The sequence below is a fragment of the Narcine bancroftii genome, chromosome 9 (genome assembly GCF_036971445.1).
Source record: "Narcine bancroftii isolate sNarBan1 chromosome 9, sNarBan1.hap1, whole genome shotgun sequence".
Taxonomy (NCBI): Eukaryota; Metazoa; Chordata; class Chondrichthyes; order Torpediniformes; family Narcinidae; genus Narcine; species Narcine bancroftii.
The window spans coordinates 45281672-45304884 of NC_091477.1; the positions used below are offsets into that span (position 1 = coordinate 45281672).

Consider the following 23213-nt stretch of genomic DNA (forward strand, 5'->3'; position numbering starts at 1 on the left):
GCCACTTCCACCCTGGGATAATGTTACTGGCTGTCCCCTCCATCTAAGCCCCTCATATAACCTTATACTCTTCTATTAAATAGTCTCTCGTCCTCCATCTCTCCGAGAGAAAAGCCCTAACTCTGTTAACCTTTCCTCAGACATTGAACATCCTGGTAAATCTCCTGGATGCTACTTGGAGGGATATTTTTCTGACTGGAAACCTGTGACTGGTGATTTGCCACAGGAATTGATGCTGGGTTCACTGCTGTTTGTTAATTATATTAAAAATTTGGATGGCGATGTAGTTAACTTGACTTGTAAATCTGCAGAAGACATTAAATTGGTGGTGTAGTGAACAGTGAGGAAGGATATGTAAGTCTACTGCAGAATCTTGATCAGTTAAATGGGTTAAGGAGTGACAAATGGAATTTAACTCTGTAAGTGTGAGATGACGCACTTGGGCAAGTCAAACCATTCGTGACTTGCATGATGAATTATAGGGCCCTTGAAAGTATTGTAGAACAGAGAGAACTAAGAGTACAGGTACAGAGTTCCCTGAAAGGAGTAACTCAGATGGACAAGATGACGAAGGAGATGTTTGGCACACTAGCCTTCATTAGGTGGGGTATTGAGTACAAAAGTTGAGACCTCATGATTCTACTGTGCAGGTGTTGGTGAGTCTATATTTGGTGTACAGTGTGCAATTCTGGTACCCAGCTATATATAGGGATGAACCCTATATTTTTTATTGAGTGATTTCACTTGCTCACATATTGTAAAACTCAACCACATTCCATTTCCATTGATTACTTTGATGTCCAGATCTCTGAAAATCAAAACACTATGGGATGCTAGAGATCTAAAATAAAACCAGAAAATACTGGAAATATATGTGTTTCTGGAGAAACAGTAAAAACTGCAAGTTGAAGACTATTCATCAGAACTGGGAAAGGAGGTAAACAGATTACTTTTAAGTGGATGGATGGCTCGGCCTGCGACATCAACGCACCAGAATTCATTCCATCAAGAACATCTACATAGGATAGCAGCCTCTATCCTCAAAGAACCCCACCACCCAGGCCACACCCTCTTCACTCTACTACCATCGGGAAAAAGATACAGGAGCATAAGTCGAGCACAAGGACAGTTTCTTCCCCGCTGCCATCAGATTGCTGAATAATCAAAGAACCAAAGACACGGCCTTACTTTCTATGCTCTATTATTTTTACTTTTTTATGTGGTAAGATGGTTATAATATGAATGTTTGCACAATGACACTGCCACAAAACACCGAATTTCATGACTTGTTCATGGCAATAAATTCTGATTCTGCTCTGAAATATGAATAGGACAAACAAAATAAATCTGTTCAGTTGAGGCCATGATTATCCCTGGGCTAAGATGTAAACAGTCATTTAATCAATGAGTAAATGAAGGCAGTTCAAGCAAGAGAACCAGAACAGGGAAAACATCCTCCTTTCACTATCGAACTCTAAGAATTTTGTCATTTTCAATGAGATTGCCTCTCATTCTTCCTGAGATGGTCTGTTCAGTTATGAGGAGAGACTGGGGAGACTGTCTGTTTTCCCGAGAGTGGAGGAGGTTAAGAGAGAACATGAATGAGGAACATAAAATAATTAATACACTACCAGATAAAGTGTTGGAAGCAGAGCTGCTGACAACATTTAAGTAGTGTCCAGATGAGCACTGGAATTGCCCAGGAATAGAAGGCTTCTGGCCAAGTGCTCGCTGATGGAATTAGTGCTGAACAGTGCCACGGGTCAGCATGGATGTACTGGGACAAATGGCCTTTTTCCATGCTGTTTGACTCTATTCTACATTCAAGAGAATGCAGACCTGGAACATTCAATCTCACCTTATGCAGAAAACTTGCCATCCCCAGAACAAATCTAGTGAACCTTCCTAAATAGGAAAGTCTGCAGATGCTGGGGTTGAGTGCAATACACAAAAGTGCTGGAGAAACTCATGCAGCATCCATAGGAAATCAAGGGTAACCAACATTTTGTCCCTTGGCCCTACATCAGGTATTAGCAAATACAGGCAGATTACTGAATAAAAAGCTGGGGGGAGAGAATATGAAATGAGGAGAGGAGAAGTTCTAATATTTCCCAATTTCAAATCATATAATCTTCTAGGAAATGTGAGCATCAATATTCTGAATTACTATCTTATTAATCCAATAAATCAAACTTTGTAGTTGTAGCTGTAAGTAACTTTAATTTGTTGATAAAATGAGTAAACATTTGGCATAACTTTGCATTGCGATTTTCATAACAATGAGTAAACAAAGCAAACTGTATAATGTTATAACGATATTCAACTTGAAACAAATATAAAAGAAATAAGCAAAATAAGATGAATTAAGATGAAAAGTATCTCAAGCTCACATCTCTGTCATAATTCTTCGAAGAATGAGATACAAACTTTCTGCCCGCTAGGATATTATGACATATGATGTCATAGTAACTATGGCAACACTACAAACAATATTTTTTCTTAAAGGGATAGACACAAAATTAACAAAAGAATCAAAAATACAAGGTTTTAACCTTTACAGAGGGAGGAAGGCCAGGGGGAGGATCTCAGGCTAACAGGAAAGAGGTCGTAGGTGGCTACAGGTGGGAGTGTAAAAGAGAAAAAAAGCTTGGAAGTGATGGGGATAGAGTCAAGGGTAGAAGGAAGAAAAAGGTGTTGGGTACTGAAGGAAGGGAGACAGAGGGTTATGAAAAGAGGATAATTACAGACAAAGAGGTTAATGGAAATTGGAGGTCAATGTTAATGCTGTCAGACTGAAGACTGCCAAGATGGAATATGAGGTGTTGTTCCTCCAATTTGTCTGTAGCAGGTACATCCTTTGTAAGATAAGGAGGCAGGTTTGAGATCTTTTCCACCTGTTTTGTCACTCAAGTTGTGAAGGCAAGCGTTATCGCCAAAAGGTTAAGCTGTTTACTGCAGGTGTTTTGCATTAAAATTCTTGCTCTTTCCCTCTCCCTGCCAATATAAAGAAGTTTATAGACTATGATAACTAAAATAAGGAAAAAAGAGCTGAGAACTGCCAAAGTGTCAAAGGATAAAATGGATTGCAAAGAGGAAGATTGCAAGTGTTCATATCTTGTATTTTGTTTTTCTGTTAAAGAAAGGTAGTTTATGTGTTTAATTTTTAAATCAATAATGCCTTGGACAGTAAGGGTAGTATAGGTACAAACTCTCCTGTGGGATTTATTTTTCAAGTTAATTGGCAGTTATGATAATTGCAAAAATAAAACCCATACAAAGACAACTCACTTGAAGTTGATCCTTCCCAATGAATTTGTTTATAATGACTATTATTGCTTCAATGGTTTCTAGCTACATACATCTGTCTGCAATGACTCGATAAAAAGGCTTTAAATCACCAACATTTAACATTTGGGACTTGTTCAGTGTTGGGCAATTTACAATAGGCTTTTCTTATGAATCCATTCTTTTGCACTGACTCTGGCCACAAAATAAGGTTATGTTCATTTCCAACAAAGCTGGATATTTTCTTTAAACTTGAGTCATAATATTGGATTGAAAGATTTAAAAAGATGAACCATTTCAGTTGGCTCAGAGCCAGATTGACAGTATTAAGGAGATGTTAACAGCATTTATGATCAGCAGAATGTCAGTTTGCAAATCCATTTAAACAAGTGTTATTTATTTCCGTGAGTGGCGTCCATTGACATTGGATGCATATTAAACCTTGACAAGGGATTGTTAATCCTGATAAAAGGTGGCATTATATTTGAGCCGTCATCACATCGTCTTAGACGATGGAAGGTGCTAGGATGCTCAATCAATAAAATTCAAACCTGTTCTCATCCAGCATGGTATAGTTCTATGGACCACAGAGCACTATGAACCATAGTACCAGAGAACATAACAGCACAGAAACGGGCTCTTCAGCCTATCTAGTCTGTGCTGAATGATTATTCTGCCTAGTCCCAATGACCTGCACCCAGACCATAGCCCTCCAAGTTGTGGGTACCTATCCAAACTTCAAAGTTCAGGTTTATTGTCAGAGTACATACATGACATCACATAAAACCTAGAGATTCTTATTCCTTCAGGCCAGGCAGAATTTCTAATTATCAAAAGTCCAAAAAAATCAGTACTCAAAAAAAGATACGTATAAAAAAGAGAGAAATGTAAACAAAGAAAGAAATCTAGACCATCTGACTGCAATACAGAAAATAAATATTCAAGGATAAATATGAGCAGTGTAAGAGGTACTTAAATGAGTTTGTGGTTTAGGAGTCTGATGGTGGAAGGGTAGCTTCCTGAACTTGAGTTTTGTGGCACATATACCTCTTTCCTGATGGCAGCAGCAACAACAGAGCTTGTTCTGGGTGGTGTGGATCCTTGATGATTGCTACTGCTACCTGTTCCTTGCAGATTTTCTTGATGGTGGGGAGAGTTTTGCCTGTGATGTGCTGGGCTGTGTCACTACTGCTTGCAGGGCTTTCCGCTCAGAAGTAAAATGCAAAAGTCTGGAGAAACTGTCATTGAAGTCAAAACACAATGCTGGTGAAACTCCACTGGTCGCACAGTGTACTTGATGTAGCAAAGATAAAGATACAGAACCAACGTTTTGGGTTTGAGCCCGTCATCAAGGATCTCACAGTCTGCGCCCAATCTCTCTGAGAGCAATCTCACAGATTGGGCACAGATTAGGAGATCATTTCACTGAGCACCTTTGCTCTGTCCACATCAGTGACAGGGACCTCCCCAACCATTTCATTTCCATGCCCCACTCCCATGCTCCTCTGTGCATCCATGACCTCATGTAATATCCCGCCAACACCACCAACATTGGAGGAATATTGCTTGATTTTCCATCTGAGCACTCTCCAACCAGATGACATTAATGTCAACTTCTCTAGTTTCTGCCAGCCCACTATCCATTGTCCCTCCCTTCACTTTTCCTTTGTCTTCTTTCCTCCAGTTTTTCTCCCCCTTCCCTCTCCATTCACTGAACCATCCCCTCCCTCCCTGTTATCTCCTGCCTTTGGGTCTGAGCTACTCCCATCCCCACCCCCTGCCAGCCAATATTTTTTCATACCTTGATGAAGGGCTCAAACCTCAAACTTCGGTTCTGTTTCTTTATCTTTGCTACATAAAGTACACCATTTGACCAGCTGAGTTTCTCCAGCATTGTTTTTACTTTCCACTCAGAGGTATTGGTTCCCTTTATACCACATCATGCAGCCAGTCCACACACTTTCCACTACACATCTGCAGAAGTTTGCCAAGGTTTTCAATGTCATAACGAACCTCCACAAACTTCTGAGAAATTCAAGGTGCTGGCATGCTTTCTTCACAACGACATTCATGTGTTTGCTCCAGGAAAGGTCCTCTGGGAAAGTGACTCCCAGCAATTTAAATTTGTTCTCCCTCTCCATTTCTGATTCCCCCAATGAACACTGGATTGTACACTCTGGTTTCCCCTCCTAAAGTCCACAATCAGTTCCTTGGTTTTGATGACATTGAGCAAAAGATTGTTGTTAGAACACCATTTAACTTTTCTTAAATGTCAAAATTGAGCCTGCATTCACCACTTCAAATGACAGCTCAATCCACACTCTCACCACTCTCTGTGTTGAAGGTTCCCCGTAATGTTTCTATTTTCACCCTTAATCCGTGTTCTCCAGTTCTTGTCTCACTTAGAAATCTTTTTTTTTTGTTCCATTTAAAATTGATGCAAGGTCACCATTTGTTGCCCTTCAAAAGATGTGAATGGATCCTATTCTTGAGCCACCCCCATCAGAGTCCTGTTGGGGAAAGTTTCAAAATGGTACTTTTAATATAGATCCACCAGAAGTCATGCTCTGAGCATAAATACAAGAAAGATGAGAAAATTGTAGCAACACTTGGAGATGATGCTCCAGTGCAACTTTTGTCTTTTTTATTGATACATCAGATGCAGTTTATTCATGTTGTTTATTTCTGATTTGAAAGCCATCTGGTGCCAATTAAAACAGTTAATTATGATGGTGGAATTTGGAGAAGCCAATCTGTAACAGCTAATAAAACCAAAGAAGAATTTAATCAGAAAGTGTCTCAGGTAAAGTTGCCAGCATCAACTCAATGAAGTATAATGTGGAAGCGTGTTTGCAGTGATTCATACTATTGATGTCTTCAGGTAACTGCCTTATCAAGTGATAACACCTGAATTATAGTCCCATTGGTAAAGTCAGTTGGACTTCGCCTGTCTGAAGTTTCCAAGTCACATTCACGAGAATGGCAAAGGGTCAGAGAGTAAATTATATGCTTCAATAGGTCTGTATACACAGGAATAAAGAAAGCGGATCCTGTTCTCATTCCATAGATGCTGGCTGGTCTTGATTTTTTTCCAACATTTCCTGTTTTATTATAAGACTTCCAGCATTGGCAGTTTTTTTAGATTTTTAGAAAATAGAGTCTGTTGATTTGACACCAACTACAAAGAAAATGCTAAAAATTTGCCAGGACCAATGTGCAGATATACCATAATAAAAGAACATGGATTTGTGATAGGGAAAGAAAGTTAGACAAAGCTGTGAGTTGTAACGGGCAGAATATATTACATGTAATCTATGGGTGTGGTGCGTTGGAATTTCAGAAAGCCAATGGTGAGATACCACATATTAATTAACAAAATGAGAGCATGTTAGAATGAGCATAATATGATGTTGGTTGAAGATTGGTAGCAGACACAAATTAGTGAAGTTTGGGACATTTGAGGTTGGAAACCTGTGACTAATACAGCATGGGTCAGAGCCAGGGCCCCAGCTATTTGTAAACTAAACCAAGAATTTGAAAGGCAAGACCTAACATAATGTATCTATATTTGCTCATGAGAACAAGCTATGTGGAAGAAGCAGCGATTTTTTTTTAAGGGAAGAGGACAGGAAAAGTGATTAGGCAAGGACTTGGCAGATGTACTATTGTATGGAAAAAATGTGATGCTATCCACTTTTCAGACAATGGAAAGACAGTGATGGGAGGTGTAGGCCAAATCTGTACATTCCCTTTGTGTAGATTCCCCATTTAGTTCCTGAATAAGGCCAGACCTGATGCAGGATCGTGAACTCAAATGATTTTATTGAAGTTTATTGCCAATAGATAAGTATTTTTTATTTGTTTTCAGTTAATTGTCTTTATCTTCATTAAATTTAACTTTTGAAATGAGTTACTTATTTTTTAATATCTTTAAATGTCTGAAAACATTTGAGTGATAATTCCATGCAAGGGGCTCAGTATGATCCATCGTCAAATGATCTTTTATTTGCAAGTCTATTGTAATGGGAAAATTATGACAAAGCAATGGCACTAAGTGAAATTCTGAACAGCTAACTGATATGTTTACAATATACCAGGATTGCTATTAGCAATTGTGGGCTGAAAGGCCTCTACTGTTCCATGTTCTTCCCTATAGGCAATGATCTTATGCATTGCCAGAGTAGCAGACACTTCCATCTATCTCAACCAAGATTATTTTCCAAAGTGAATATAACCAAGCCCATATAACAAGATGAGGAGCAAAGAATGGGGGTGGGGAGTTGCAAATTGATTGCTGGAAGCAAGCAGGGAATGCTGCCATCAGAGAGCAACAATCATCAAGGATCCCCACCACCCTGCACATGCTCCGTTCTCTCTGCTACCATCAGGAAAGAGGTATAGTATAGGTGTCACAAGACTCACACCACCAGGTTCAGGAACAGCTGCTACCCCTTCACCATCAGACTCCTCAACAACAAACTCAATCAGGGACTCATTTAAGGACTCGTACTTTTGCACTTCATTGATTTTTTAAAATTCTCTCTGTATTGAGAAGAACAGAAAGATCTAGGAATAACAGTTCATTGTTCTTTGAAGGTGGAATCTCATGTGGATAGGGTGGTGAAGAAGGCTTTTGGTATGTTGGCCTTTATAAATCAAAGCATTGAATATTGGAGTTGGGAAGTGATGTTGAGACTATTTAAGGCATTGGTGAGGTCAAATTTAGAATACTGTGTACAGTTCTGGTCACCAAATTATAGGAAGGTTATCAACAAGGTAGAGAGGGTGCAGAGAAGATTTACTAAAATGTTGCCTGGATTTCAGAATCTAGATTACAAAAAAAGATTGAGTAGACAGGGTCTTAATTCATTGGAGTGTAGAAGGTTGAGGGGGGGATTTGATAGAGGTATTTTAAATTATGAGGGGGATAGGTAGAGTAGATGTGAATAGGCTCTTGCCCTTGAGGGAAGGTGAGATTCAAACAAGAGGTCACAATTAAGAGTTAGAGGGCAAAAGTTTAGAAGAAATGTGAGAGGGAACTTCTTCACTCAGTGGTGGCTGAGTGAAATTATCTTTTGGAAGAGGTGGTCGCAGCAAAGTCAATTTTGTCATTTAAGGAAAGGATGATAAGTGTATGGATGAGAGGGGATTGGAGGGTTATGGGCAAAAAGCAAGTAGGTGGGACTAGAGGAGATCACTTAAATTGGTATGGACTAGAGGAGTCGATATGGCCTGTTTCCGTACTGTAATGGTTATATGTTATATGGTTATTGTAGTTTGTTTACATTTTATTATCGGATTCTAGTTCTTTATTTGTTTACGTGTTTACAGTTGTTTTACACTACCAATAAGTGGTAATTCTGTCTCTCCTGCAGAAAAAAATATCTCAGGGTTGTATGTGATGTCATGTATGTACTCTGACAATAAATCTGAAATCTGAGAATGTAGAGAAATGGCAAATAGTGTTTAATCCAGACAAGTGTGGGGTGTTGCACTTTGTCAGTCAAATGTAAAATGGAATATATACAATTAATGATAGGGCTCTTGAAAATATTGACATGCAGAGGGATCTGGGGTGAAGGTCCATCACTCCTTGAAAGTGGTCATGCAAGTAGCTAGGGTGGTACAGAGGTGTCTAGTATGCTTGGCTTAATTGGATGGGGCATTGTCTGCAAAAGTAAGGTCATGTTGCAGTTATATAAAACTTTAGTTAGGCTGCCCCTGAAATACTGTGTGCGATTCTGGTCATCCATAATAGGAAGGGCGTGGAGACTTTGGAAAGGCTACATAAGAGGTTTACCAGGATGTTTCCTGATTTAGAAGGTGTAAATTATGAGGAGAGGTTGGACAAATATGTTGTTTTCTCTGGAACGTCAGACACTGAGAGGTGATCTGAAGAAAGTTTATAAAATCCTGAGAGGTTTTAATAAAGTGGACATTCAGAATCTTTTCCCCAAATCAAAAGTATCCCACAACTTCTGATTAAGTTGGGGGTAAGTGGGAGAAGTGCAGGACAAATATTTTACACAAGAGTAGTGGGTGCCTGGAACAAGCTGCCAGGAGTAGGGGTGGAAGAAGATACAATAGTAGCATTTTAGGTTTCTAGGTAGACACACATGGGGATGGAGGAATATCTGTCAGTTGCAAGTAGCAGTTTTTCTACATGAAGTTTGGCACAGACACATGGGCTGAAGGGCCTGTTCCCTTTGCAGTATTGTTCTATGTTCAGTGTTGTTTGTGGAAGAAAATGTGATGATAAAATCGAGTCGTGCTATTTGCATCAGTGAGAGGCATATATTTACTGCTCTCTCTTGTACTCTGGAAGCAGCCACATAACAGCTTCTTCATCCTCAATGATGACATTATTTTTGGGTGATGGTGGGACTACATCTCATTCATTGATACCTGGTATGTTGCTCTCATTACACCATTGTTCTGCCCTCCTGACAATTTGTGCTTCATTCGTCGCAAGCTTCTAAAACTACCCACGTAGTAGGCATTTGTTCATTTCTTTAAAATCTCTGCAATAGAGCCATAGAATACAGCAGTACAGAAGTAGGCCTTTCATCCCATCTATTATTTTGCTTGTCCCATCAATTTGCTCCGGGACCATATTCCTCCATGCCCCCCCCCCCACCCCCCATCCAAATGTCAAAATCGAAGCCAAATCCGCAAGTTATTCCAAACTCTTACCACCTTCTGAGTGAAGAGGTTCCCCCTAATGTTTCCTTTAAACATTTCACCTTTCACTCTTAGCCTGTCCTCTCACTGTTGTCTCAGTGGAAAGAAAACCTGCTTGTATTTACTCTATCCCTCCCAGTCATAATTTTGTATACTTCTGTCAAATCTCCCCTTAGGACATAGAACATAGAACATCACAACACAGAAACAGGCCATTCAGCCCTTCTAGTCTGTGCCAAACTATTATTCTGCCTAGTTCCACTGACCTGCACCCAGTACCTATCCCTCCATCCATATACCTGTCCAAACTTTTCTTAAATGTTAAAATTGAGTCTGCATTCACCTCAGCTAACAGCTCATTCCACGCTCCCTACTTTCTGTGTGAAGTTCCCTTTAAAATTTTCCCCTTGCACCTGTAACCCATGTCCTCTAGTTTTTAATCTAACCCTTAAAAACAAAGATATTTGAGTCTATTAAGGGTTCTTCAGGTGGATTCTCCGCTAAGAATGTGCCTGAAGAAGAGAAAGCAGCCCTTTGATTTGCCGTTCAGGTGGTAGCGCTAAAAGCACAGCGTTGCACCAGGATACACATCTGAGCGCACTCCGGCTCCCTTGGTCTGTCAAGTTAGGATTGATTCTACACTTGGTGAGGGTGCAGAGAGAACTTGGGGTGGCAATGACTGCCAGTAGGTAATCCAACCACATCTCTCCTCTTTGCCTCCCCAGTCTCAAGCCAAGGACCGGTGCTTACAAGATTTTTTTTTTAATTGTCATGTAATAAAACAGAAAATATGATGTTACATGAAATTTCCTTGATGCTTCAGGGAATAAAATTTTAACTAATTTAACCTTACCCTGCAACTCAGTTCTTCAATTCCTAGAAACATCCTTTCAGTCTTTCTGATACCTTTCCTGTAGGTAAGTGTCCAAAACTGTAGACTGTACTCCAAATTTGGTTTCATCAATGTCTTATACAACTTCAACATAACATCCCAGCTCTTGTACGGCGAAGGCCAATGTGCCATCTCCCAATGATGTCAATTTCAAGAATTCCTAGATCCCTCCATTCCACTGCACTCTTCAGTGCCTTACTGTTTGCCATGTATTTGTATGTACGTCCTATCAAAGTGGACATACACTTGGTTAGTCTGCCTCACACTTGTCCACATTAAATCCATCTCCTATTTTGCAGCCCATTTTTCAAGCTGGTCCAGATCCTGCTGCAAGCTTTGAAAGCTTTCCTCACTATCCACTACACCTCCAGTTTTTGCATTAACCACAAATTTGCTGATCAATTTTAAAGTGTCGGTACTGCACAATTGGTGTAAGGCACTCCCTCCCTCCGATAGCTACAGGTCACCCTTGGGAAAGGTGTAGTATCTGTTTAGCCTCCCAATCAGGGACACATGAACCCATGGATTGCAGATGGTGGATAGTTTTTACAAGCAGATTCTACAAATTGGAATTTATGCTTGTAAAACTAAAAACTCTGGGCAGATAAATCTGCTGATCAATGGCCAGGGTTGCCCGTCCAGTATGGACTCTGCAACTAGAAACCACTTCAGTATTTTTCCCATGTAAAATCATGAATTCAACATCGACTATGGACTCCGCTCAAAGAAGGAGCCTTTACCAAAGGAGAACAGGGGAGGCAACAACTACATTTCAGAGAGTCAGAGACCGTGATGGACGGAGGGACATAATCGCCCATGCTGAACGGCAAGGCACCTGAATGATGATCATCCAGATCGTTGATATAAATGCCAAATAACAATGGACCCAGCATCAATCCTTAAGGCATACCACTAGTCAAGCTTCCAGTCAGAGAGGCAATCCTTTACTATCAGAGACTTGCTTTTCCTGCAAAGTCAACATTTAATCCAGTTTCCTAACTCAAAATGAACCATCTCAACCAACCTCATATGTCAACAAGTCAAATGCACAAGTTATTCAAGTCATCAAGTCAAATTTATTGTCATCTGATTGTACAAGTATAACCCGACAAAATTCCATTCTCCGGTCCTTGGTGCAAAACATGTAGTCACAATATACATACAGATAAATAATACCTATGCAGGACAAGTATTTTATCTATACAAATAAATATTGTTTTGTGCAAATGAGAGTCTCAGATGGCTAGTGTGAGCAGTTCCTTTGTTTGTTCAACATTCTCACTGCCCATGGGAAGAGGCTGTTCCTCAACCTGGTGGTGCTGGCTCTGATCCTCCTGTGTCTCTTCCCTGATGGGAACAGCTGAAAGATCCTGTATGCAGGGTGGAGTATGATTTTGTGCCCCTTCTTCAGACAACAATCTTAAGAGATCATGTCGATCAGGGGATGTAGACTCCATTGATCCTCTCTGCTACTCCTGACCTCTGATCCATTTCTCTGCAGCAACCATACCACTCTGTGAGTTCCTGTAGAAGACTGGCATAATAGTAGCCAGTAGCCTTGCCCGCTTCAGCCTTCTCATGAAGTGCATTCGCTGAGCGGGAGGAGTCACGCGATGGAGTAGTGGCCGGACGGTGAACTCCAGCCCTCTCCAGAAAAGTCGGGAAAAACAAGAGAAAACACAAAGGCACAGAAATAAAAGTTACAGAAAAGTGAGTATAAAGGTGGAAAGAAGATGGCGACAAAAAAAGAAAAGTCGAAAGCAACGGTAAGAAGAGAGGAAGAGAAGACAAAGGAGGAAAAAGGTGAAGGCCTTACCTGTCCGAAGAGGCCCGCTGCGGAGAGAGAAACCCGCTCCCTCAGGTCGGTAAATAATGGACTACAAAAATGGCTCGCAGAGCCGAGCAAAAGTGCGCAACCGCGCATGCGCGAAGTTTCGCGCATGCGCGATGCGAATGAAAAAAAACACACCGACGGGAGGGGGGACCAGCTGGGGAGTCGATCTCCACAGCCGGCAACGACAGCTGCAGAACACCTGCAGCAAGAAGAGACCACAGAAGACAATAGAAACAAGATAGAAGAGGAGGAAAGGGCAACAAAGAAACAACAGATGGTCAACCCAGAGGAAGAAGAAGAGGAAGAGTATGGTGAAATAGAAGAAGAAAAGATAGGCAAGGTAAAGGATATACTTGCTCTTATTAAAGGATACATGGAGTCATTTAAAGAATGGCAAACACAGGAATTTAAGGATTTAAGAAAAAGAATAAACAACACAGAGGAGAAAATAATTAAAATGGAGATGACCTTAACAGAAATGGGAAAAAAAATGGACAAGATGGAAGAGCGGGCAATAGCAGCAGAAATGGAGGTAGAAGACTTAAAAAAGAAATTGGAGAAATCTAATAAAAAAACTAAAGAGACACAAGAACTACTAGCTCAAAAAATAGATACAATGGAAAACCATAACAGAAGAAATAACATAAAGATAGTGGGCCTTAAGGAAGATGAAGAAGGCAAGAATATGAGGGAGTTTATAAAAGAGTGGATCCCTAAGACCCTAGGATGTCCAGAACTACAGCATGAAATGGAAATAGAAAGGGCACATAGAGTATTGGCCTCTAAACCACAACCACAACAAAAACCAAGATCTATTGTAGTAAAATTCCTAAGATATACTACAAGAGAAAAGGTACTGGAGAAGACAATGGAAAAAGTAAGAGAGGGCAACAAACCACTGGAGTATAAAGGGCAAAAAATCTTCATTTATCCAGATATAAGTTTTGAACTCCTAAAGAAGAGAAAAGAGTTCAATACAGCAAAGGCGATTTTATGGAAGAAAGGGTATAAATTTATACTAAAGCATCCAGCGGTATTGAAAATATTTATTCCAGGACAGCAAAACAGACTATTCTCGGATCCAGAAGAAGCACGAAAATTTGCAGAACAATTACAAAAATAGACTGAGGGAGGAAGACGGGTAATGAGAGTTAAAATGATCACGACTGATATGTATGTGGGTAAAGACAAAAATAGACTGAGGGATGAAGACGGGTAATGAGAGTAAAAATGATCACGATTGATATGTATGCAGGTAAAGAGGTATAAGAGTGAATAGAGACAATGAGCATACATGAATGTATCTGTACTTAGAGGAAAATATAGATAGTATAGACAAGAATTAATAAGGGAAGGTAATGGAATAGAGAGAATAAGGAGGGAATTAAAAGAGGGACCTTTGTGACATATGAAAAGTGAAATCTTTTCTGGGGGAGGCGGGGTGGGGGGAAATAGCGGTCACTGCACAATCAGTTGACGCTTGCGAGTGGATTCGCAAATCCAAATGGAGAGGGGAGATGTGGTTGTCCGACAAGGGATAAAGGACAACTCAGGAGGTGAAGGGGAGATTGGGGATAAATAAGATAGAAATAGGAGAATAAGGAAAATGTTAGATGTTGTAGGAATGTTGTCTTATAAAGAGTTGAAAATAAGAAAACAGAAATGGAAAAGGAGGAAAGGTAATGATGGAAAAACGGAAAGAGAAGATAAACAAAATATAAAAGGGCTACGCTGAACTATATGTCTTTAAATATTAATGGAATACATAACCAAATTAAAAGGAAGAAACTACCAAATTTAAATGAATAAATGTATTCCATTAGAAAAAATAACATATTGGTTAAGAAATAATATTGAAATATTCGAACAAGTATAGGAGCCTTACATTAAATACAATAGCGAAAACCTACCGGGGACAAACATTACCTAAGTTGATGGAAGGAGAAGGAAAGAAAAGAATGGACTCAGTAGAATTTCTGGTGTAATTTTGTTGAATGACAACATTGTCTGACTGGCTTAATGCAACCTAGATTGTATACCTAAAATGGATGAGGGGGGGGGTGGGGGGTGGTTTGGGAGGAAAGGGGGGGGGGGGGGGGAGAAAAAGTCACTGTATATGTGTGAAAATAAATAGTGTATATCATGGCTAATGTGATTTATGGTGTGAAAAATAAAAAAATTTAAAAAAAAAAAAAAAAGTGCATTCGCTGCTGCGCCTTCCTGACAAGTGAAGAGATGTTGATTGTCCATGATAGGTCACTAGTTAAGTGAGCTCCAAGAAACTTGGTGCTCTTCACTCTCTTTATCCTTCATCTTATCCACATTAAGACTCAGGTTATTACTCTCGTACCATTCCACAAGATTTTCCACCTTTACTCAGTATTGTGACTCATCGTTGTTGCTAATGAGGCCAACTACCACGCCCTTTCCTTCATCAACTTCCTTAATAATCTTCTTGATAAACTCTGTAAGATTAATTAGTCATGGCCTACCATGCAGAAAGCTGTGTAAACTATCTCTGATCAGTCTCTGTCTATGAAATTACTTAAGGATATTCCCTCCTGCAGCCAAGTCTCACTAATGGCCATAATGTCATAATTTCATGTGCCAATCCATGCTCTAAACTCACCCATTTTCCTTACATTGAAATAGATGCAATTCAGAACATTATTCCCACTATGCTCAATCTTTCTATTTCTGTCTTTGTCTGTAGACTTAACAACATCTTTTTCCACAATTGGCACTCTGGTCCCCATCCCACTGCAACTCTAGTTTAAAAACCTCAGGGCAGAGGCCTTCCCGCAAGCACATAGGTCCCCATCCAGTTCAAATGCAAACCATCCCATCGTTACAGGCTCGATCTTCCCTGGAAGAAAGCCCAGTGATCCAAAAGTCTGAAGCCCTCCCACCTGCTCCTTAGCCATGTGTTAAGCTGTATTATCTAATTATTTCTGACCTCATTAGTGTATGGCACAAGTAGAAATCTTGAGATCTCAATCATGAAGTTCTTGTCACCTAAGTCCCTGAACTCATTTTTCATCCTTCCTACCCTCGTTATTAGTCCCAATGGGGACGATGACATCTGGCTGCTCACCCTCCTGCTTGAGAATGCCTTGGACTCTATATACCACATTGTTTTTTGTAGATGAATTATTATATTTGAATGTAATGTGGCTTAAAATTTTAAATAAAATATTTATTTTAAAAAAAGAGAATGCCTTGGACTCGATCCAAGGCATCCCTGACCCTGGCACCTGGGTGGCAACATTCCATCCGGAAGTCTTGATCTCATCCACAGAATCTTCTATCATTTCCCCGAACTATTGAATCCCCCTACTACTGCAGCTAGCCTTTTCTCCCCACTTGCCTTCTGAGCCAAAGGGCCATATTCCATGCTAGAGAACTGCTTGCTGTGGCTTATCCCTAGTAGGTTGTCCTCCTCAACAGTATCCAAAAATGTGTATGGGTTATTGAGGGGAACAGCCACAGAGGTACCCTGATGGTCACCCAGCTACCTGCCTCCAAGATTAGGTGGTAACTCGTATCATTCCTTCTGTCTCCCGAATGATCTGGAATTCATACAGCTCCAGTTCTCTAATGCATTCTGTAAGGAGCTACATCTGGATGCACTTTTCACAGTTAAAGTCATCAGGGACACTGAGATCTCCTTGATTTCCCACATCCTACAAAAGGAGCATATCATTGCCCTGGCTGCCATTCCCACTATTCTTACTATTGGATAAGGAAACACCTTACCTGTCCTCATCATAATCTCTCAAACCAATGCCTTGGCACCCAAATATCTTGCCTGTCACTGCCAAACCAGTGCCACTCCCTTTGCCTCTTCTCGCCAAAGCCTCCAGTCAAAGTGTCCAAGTCCCACTTTCCGTATTGGGCCACTCCCATAATGGCCACTCCACGAGCTTCCCTTCCTTCTATTGGCTATAGTTAATTGACCATTCTCATACTGAGCACCTCCCTTTACCAGTTCTTTTAAGGGCTTCCACTCTCATGGCAAGTCTCGTCCCCTCCAAAGTGAAACAATGGTGAGACTGCTGCAAGATCAGCCAACTCGGCCTTCTAACCATGGTTCTTTCTCCTTTCAGATGCTGTCCATTTTAATGAATTGCATTATATTTGAAGACTGTAGGAATCAGTGGTCAATGTCACGTCCATTGTTAGGACTGATTCTTCTCAACAAGAAGGTAAGGCTTCACTCTAGAGTTACACTCAGATAAGGACTGCTGTTGGCATTTCCTTCTTTAATTTTGCAAACATTTATTTACAATCTCATGATGGCATTCAGGATTCAAATGATCATTGCATTCCAGTCAGGAACTCTCAAAATCTAGAAAATATAACCATTTTGATGAAATTAACTTAAAAAATGACTGTTTTTGCTTAAACTGTTAAATATTTCCAGCATTTTCAGATTTCAGATATGTCAGAGTACATACATGACATCACATACAACCCTGAGATTCTTTTTTTCTGCGGGTGAGGCAAAATTACCACTTATTGGTAGTGCAAAACAAAAAATTCTGTCTCACTTTTGAGATCTTCAGCATCCATTCTATTCGGCCTGTTTCACAATCATCACATCCACCTAACTTGTTCAATTATCAGGTCTCCAACATCCATAGTGTCCCTCGTGGGTTTTTTTGTTACACTTTCATCAAGAGTTATGTATAAAGATTCTTCTCATCTTCTTCCAAAGCTTGAGCTTGTACGGTTAGCCTAGCAGTTGGTGCCACGCTATTACAGCACTTGCGACCTGGGTTCGAATCCGGGGCTGGCTGTCAGGAGTTTGTACATTATTTCTTTGACCGGCATGGGTTTTCTCTGACTGTTCCGGTTTCCTCCATCTTCCAAAAAAACGTACATGGTTGATAGGTTAATTGAGTGTAATTGGGCAACATCATTTTCATAGGCTCGAATTGGTTTCTATCATACTGTGTCGTTATTTCTTTTAATGAATTGAGAAGACTGAGTTTGAAGAGACTCAATAGTTGGAGGAATGGACAGGAGGTTCTGTGGTTGTGAATGAGACTCCACGATGGTATGTATTTCCACTCAGGTGCTGGAGTCTTTGGTTCTCCAAGAGGCTACAGAATGTTGTCAAGTGGGAGAGGGAGCAGTCAAAGGTGATGGTGCACATTGGTCCCAATGACACAGTAAAAAAAAGGGATAAGGACCTGCAGAATGAATGCACAGAATTCAACTGAAAATGAAAAAGCAAAACCTCCAATGTTGTAATCTCTGGATTACTCCCGGCGCCATACACTAGTGAGAATAGACTAGGAGAATTGGGCAAATGAATGTGTGGTTGAGGAGATGGGACAGGAGGGAAGGATTCATATTCTAGAAACATTGGGATCTATTCTGGGGCAGAGATGAGCTGTTTTAGTGGAATAGATTGCACCTGAACTGAAGGGGGAACAATATTCTGGCAGGGAGATTTGTTATTGAATGGATTTGGGCCCATACTGGTACTGTTGCAAGTGGGAAAGTTGAGGCAAATATAGAAATTAAAGTAAGAAAGCCCAATGGACAGAATAGAGAGAGGAACCAGAGCGGCATTAGCTGCAGTAGCATCTTGTGGCCCCCCACTCTCCCCCTGATGGCAGCACCGACCTCTCTCCCCCCCAATCTCATTCCCCTCTCAACCCGCCACAGAAGCGACCTCTCTCCCCACCATGGAAACAACCTCTCTCCCCCCCCCCCCACCCCACCACCAATAATCTACCGGGATCATTGTCTGAAGAAGGCATACATTGAAGGTCCCTTCCACCTTGCAATGAAAGGCAACATAACTTTACTGTTTAGAGAATCATATACAAGTCTGATAATGGCAGGAAAATAACCTAATCTGATTTCATACTTGTGAATCTTCTACCTGAGGGAGGCAGTTGAAGAGTGTACGGATGGGGTGGATGAGTCCTTTAATTTGTTGCCGGCTTTTCCAAGGCAACGGTAAGTGTAGATGGAGTCAATGGAGGGAGGGAAATTGTGTGATGATTGAGACACTTTCATAACCCTCTCCAGTTTCTTGTGGTCTTGGATGGAGCAGTCCCACACAGTGATGCACCCTCATGGGTGCACCTCTTGAAGTTACTAAGGGATGCTGGTGACATGCTGAATTTCCTCAGGCTTCTGAGGAAGTAGAGGCATTGGTGCATTTTCTTATCCATTAGTGGACCAGTACAGGTCAATGGAGATGTTTGCCCCTGGGAGCTTAAAGTAGCATACTATCTCCACCTCACCACAGTTGACCCTGATCTTTATCCAACTATTCTGTGACACCTTGTAGTGAATGCGGACGTGAATAAAACCTAGTTTGACTGAGGTTCCCTCCATAATCATAACCATCTGTCTCATGAATGAATGCCCCCCTGGTGAGTTTCTTTAAGATTGCATTCAGGGAACCCTACCTATTTGTGAGCCTGTGTGTTGGCAAAGGATAAAATAGAATACTGATCATAGAACTAACATCTGTATAATTCCTCCATTCACTGTCAAATGCTGTTTTTAAGGAATATTCACAGTCCATTCTTTATGGCCAGAAGAAGCAAAGAGCCATGCATGGTACAGCTAAATACAGAGATTGAAATGTAAATGACTTTCAGATAAACTCTTTTTCTTCAGCCAAAAGAAGCAAAAGGAAAAGATTATGATAGAAGAGAAGGAGAATAAATGTAAATGCGATGTGAGATGGCTCATCATTCACCTCCTTCAAATGACCCAGTTTTGTCATGGTGGATTCAGTATCTTTAACATTATCTGCTTTATGGTGATTTGCACCCAAGTGCAATGAAAGATAGCACTACTTTTAAAATGATTAAGTGAGAGACAGAGAATAGACAGTGTTTCCCAATAGTAGGTGACATTGCATTATCATACTTTATGGATCACTGCAATCTTTCACATATTTGGTGGCATAATAATTTCCAACCTGCATAAACCAATGAATCATCCCCTGTCTACAGCATAAAAAATATCTGATTTCCATGCTTTGCCAACATCCTTCATTGGATATAAATAAAATAGGCTGTAATATTTTCCCTTTTCTAAAAAAAACAATCCATTCCGATTAACAAAACTGTTTGAAGTTGCTGGTGTTTCTCACAAGGTACCAGGTGCTTCCCCATGCCTGAACCAGGTGCCAAAAGGTCAAAGGTTAATGTGAGAGTTAACCATGGTTCAGCCACAAGCTTGAATCCACACCAGAAAATTGGTCTTTTCATCTTGGTATGAAGTTTTTTTCTTCAATAAAACTTTTCAGAGCACTGTATTCATCTATTCTAGATGCTAACTGGTAGAAACCAGTGGGAATGGAAATGCACCAAACAGACACTTATAACCACGCAGACCATTGGCAGAAATATTATTTCACATGCCTACCAGCCTTTATTCACTGAATCTCTGAAAAAAGGTGTTAAGCAGTCGATACTGCTCAGAAATTGCACAAAACAACTTCCAATCTTCATTTATTGCAGGGAGCTCCTCATTAAAAAAAAACTCTGCTAGCCTCATCACCCCAGCCTACCACTGATTACCTGTCTTCATGGATATGCTCAAAGTTAAAATCAGTGGGTTAATGAAATAGAAGCATATCACTCTCTTCATTGTGAGGTTTATGAAGAGAATCAGAGTCCAAAGCTATCCAGCACAGAAACAGATCCTTCAGCCCAAGCCTCTATACTTCCATTCCCCATCTAAACCAATCCCAGTTCCTTGTGTTTGACCCATATCCCCTCTGAATTTCCCTGTCTGTGTGTATTGTAAAGGCACCAAACTCCACAACTTCCTCTGGCAGCTCTGTGTGATTCCTTTTAAGTCTTTCTCCTCTCACCTTGGATCTATGCTCTTTACTTTTACATTGCCAAACTGAGAAAAGGCTTTGACTCTGCACCACATCCATGCCCTTCCTGATTTTATACACCCCTTAGCCTCCTAAGCTGCTAGAAAAATACCCCTAACCTATCTCTCCTAACTCAAACCCTCTAATCCCAATAATATCCTCCTGTTTGTTTGTTTTTTTTGCAGCATTTGTAGCTTAATAATATCCTTGCAAAAGTCAGGTGAGCTGAACTGTGCACAATACTCCAAATACGTCCATACCCACATCTTGTACTTCATGTGCTGGCCGATGAAGCTCCTTCTTCACCACCTTTCTAATTATGTACCTCTATTCTACAATACCCTTCAGGGCCTTACCATTTACAGTATATGTACTGTCTTGTTTGGACTTACCAAAATGCAACTTGTCACACTTACCTGAATTAAACTCCATCTGCATTTCTCTGGCTCACTGACTCAATTGATGAAAATTCTGTTGTAATCTTTGCCCACTTCACCTCCAATTTTGGCACCACCTACATTCTCATCCAAATTATTACTATAAAATAAACAGCAATAGGCCATGACTGATCCCTGTAGCACACCATTGGTCATTGGTCACAGACATCCAATTTGAAAAACCACTCTCCATTACCGCCCCCTGTCTTCTGCCAACTTTGTATCCAATTGACTAACTCAAACCAAATCCCATTTAAAATAGCCTTCTGGACCATCCCAGTATCGGTACCTTCTCAAATATGAGACTGAGATGTGCGGATTAAAACCAAGCATCTGTTAAATTCTTGGTTAGTTCTACGTTTGCTGATTTCACCTAAGAAATTGTCATATTCACAAAACCAATTGCATTACTATCCAATGACCTCCATGGGAAAGTATTTGTGTGTGGACATTGAGTTTGAATTGGGCAGTAAAGGTCCTTCCACATGCAAGGAAATCTCTCTAAATCCTGCACAAATCTAAGGTTTCCTTATCTAGAATTCCTCTTGGAATGTTGATCAATTTTGCATTAATTCTTTTTTGGTATCTATTAAATTGCAAGTCATTTTTGCACTAGAATTACTGTGAATATTTATTATCTTTGTTATGTATTTTTTTGTCTTTAATTTCTTTCAATTAGTTTGCTCATAAATTTTCTTTACTAGTACCTGTTCGGCTGCTATAAGTGAGAATTTTGGTTCATCTATACCTTGTACAATCTGTATGACAATAAACTCATCATTATCAATTTAATTTGTCATGAGCTGTAGATGATACAGCCTTACTTAAAAATAGTTTTATAATGCTCATCAATATTGATGAGCTATTCAGCTTTTTAACCTTTGTATCCCTCTAGTTTTGGCACTCACCTTTACAAGTTTGGTACAATTCTTTTCATTGATCTAAAAACTTGTTCTGTTTCATGATGAGACCAATCTTAAGGTCACATTTATACAAACCTATTGAGGTATATGCAAAAGTGTTTTTTGTGGAGAAATGAATACATTTAATAATATAAATAAACATCTAGAGCCCCCCAAATGATTAATAATTCTTGCACTTAATTGGAAATTATTATAACAGGCTTTAATCTGGCAATTTTTTCAGTTGGTTACATTGCAGTTTTATTGTAGAAATCCCATTGAATCTCAGTTTTGCAGAAGGGATAAATATTTCATTTTGTCTTTGCAAATTTAAGATGCAGGAGAAACTATTTAGGAACACAACATTTTTAAAACGTTATCCTGAATGTATTGTTATAATAATGATTAAGGTACTTTTCATAAGTATTTAACAAAACAATAAAATTGTTTATTCCCTTTTTAATTAGTGGCTTACATTTGCAGATTACCCCTCTGATGAATTCCAGGATATTTTATATAAGCAATTAAGAATGTTGGAAAGAGTACTTTTAATAAATGCAAGTAGTACAAGCTCTGGTATTGCTTTGTGACAAGAGGTACCATTTTATTGATCTACCCATTACAAGCAGCAGATTACTAGGCATTCCTTTTCCAATTCCAAGTATTTTTTTGACGTTTGCAGCAAGGTTGCCACAATGATTAAGTTTTTAATAAAGCCACAGTTTTCTCCTTAGAAATTGAAGGACAGTATTAGATGCTTTCCTTGTCTTAATAAAAGTGAAACAACCAATTGTCCGATTGCACCTGCCTATGTTCTGTTCCTTCTCTATAAACTATCATAGGTCCTCTCACCACAATTCATGGGGGAGTATTGAAAAATAAGTGCAGCATTAGAAATTAATTTGACTGACGACACTATATATTACAGATAGTGTCAGAGCAGTGAAGCTTTATATTTCAATTTTGTAATAAGGCAACTCCCAAAATTCACAAGAATGAATCCACAATTTCTACTTTTTTTCTCTGTCTGTTCCCCAGGACATCTCATGAGAATGTCAACCCCTTGCTGGGTCACAGCTTGTTTGGCATAGTGGCTAGCACAACACTATTACAGCGCTAGCGATCGGGACCGGGATTCAAATCCCGTGCTGTCTGTAATGAGTTTGTACATTCTCCCCAAGTCTGCATGGGTTTTCCCCAGGGACTCTGGTTTCCTTCCACCCTTCAAAACATACCAGGGGTATAGGTTAATTGGTGTAATTGGGCGGCACAAGCTCATGAGCCGAAATGGCCTGCCACCATGCTGTATGTCTAAATTTTT

General features: G+C 40.0%; 1 protein-coding gene across 2 annotated transcripts in view; it reads left to right on the forward strand.

Moving 5' to 3' along the window:
• The window catches only part of LOC138743479 (ran-binding protein 17-like), a 726783-nt gene that overhangs the window by 697833 nt on the left and 5737 nt on the right, over nt 1-23213 (forward strand). For both annotated transcript variants that reach the window (XM_069898924.1, XM_069898925.1), the window contains one exon: nt 16799-16897. In XM_069898924.1, the coding sequence (XP_069755025.1) occupies nt 16799-16897 (99 nt within the window). The remainder of the gene's footprint in view (nt 1-16798; nt 16898-23213) is intronic.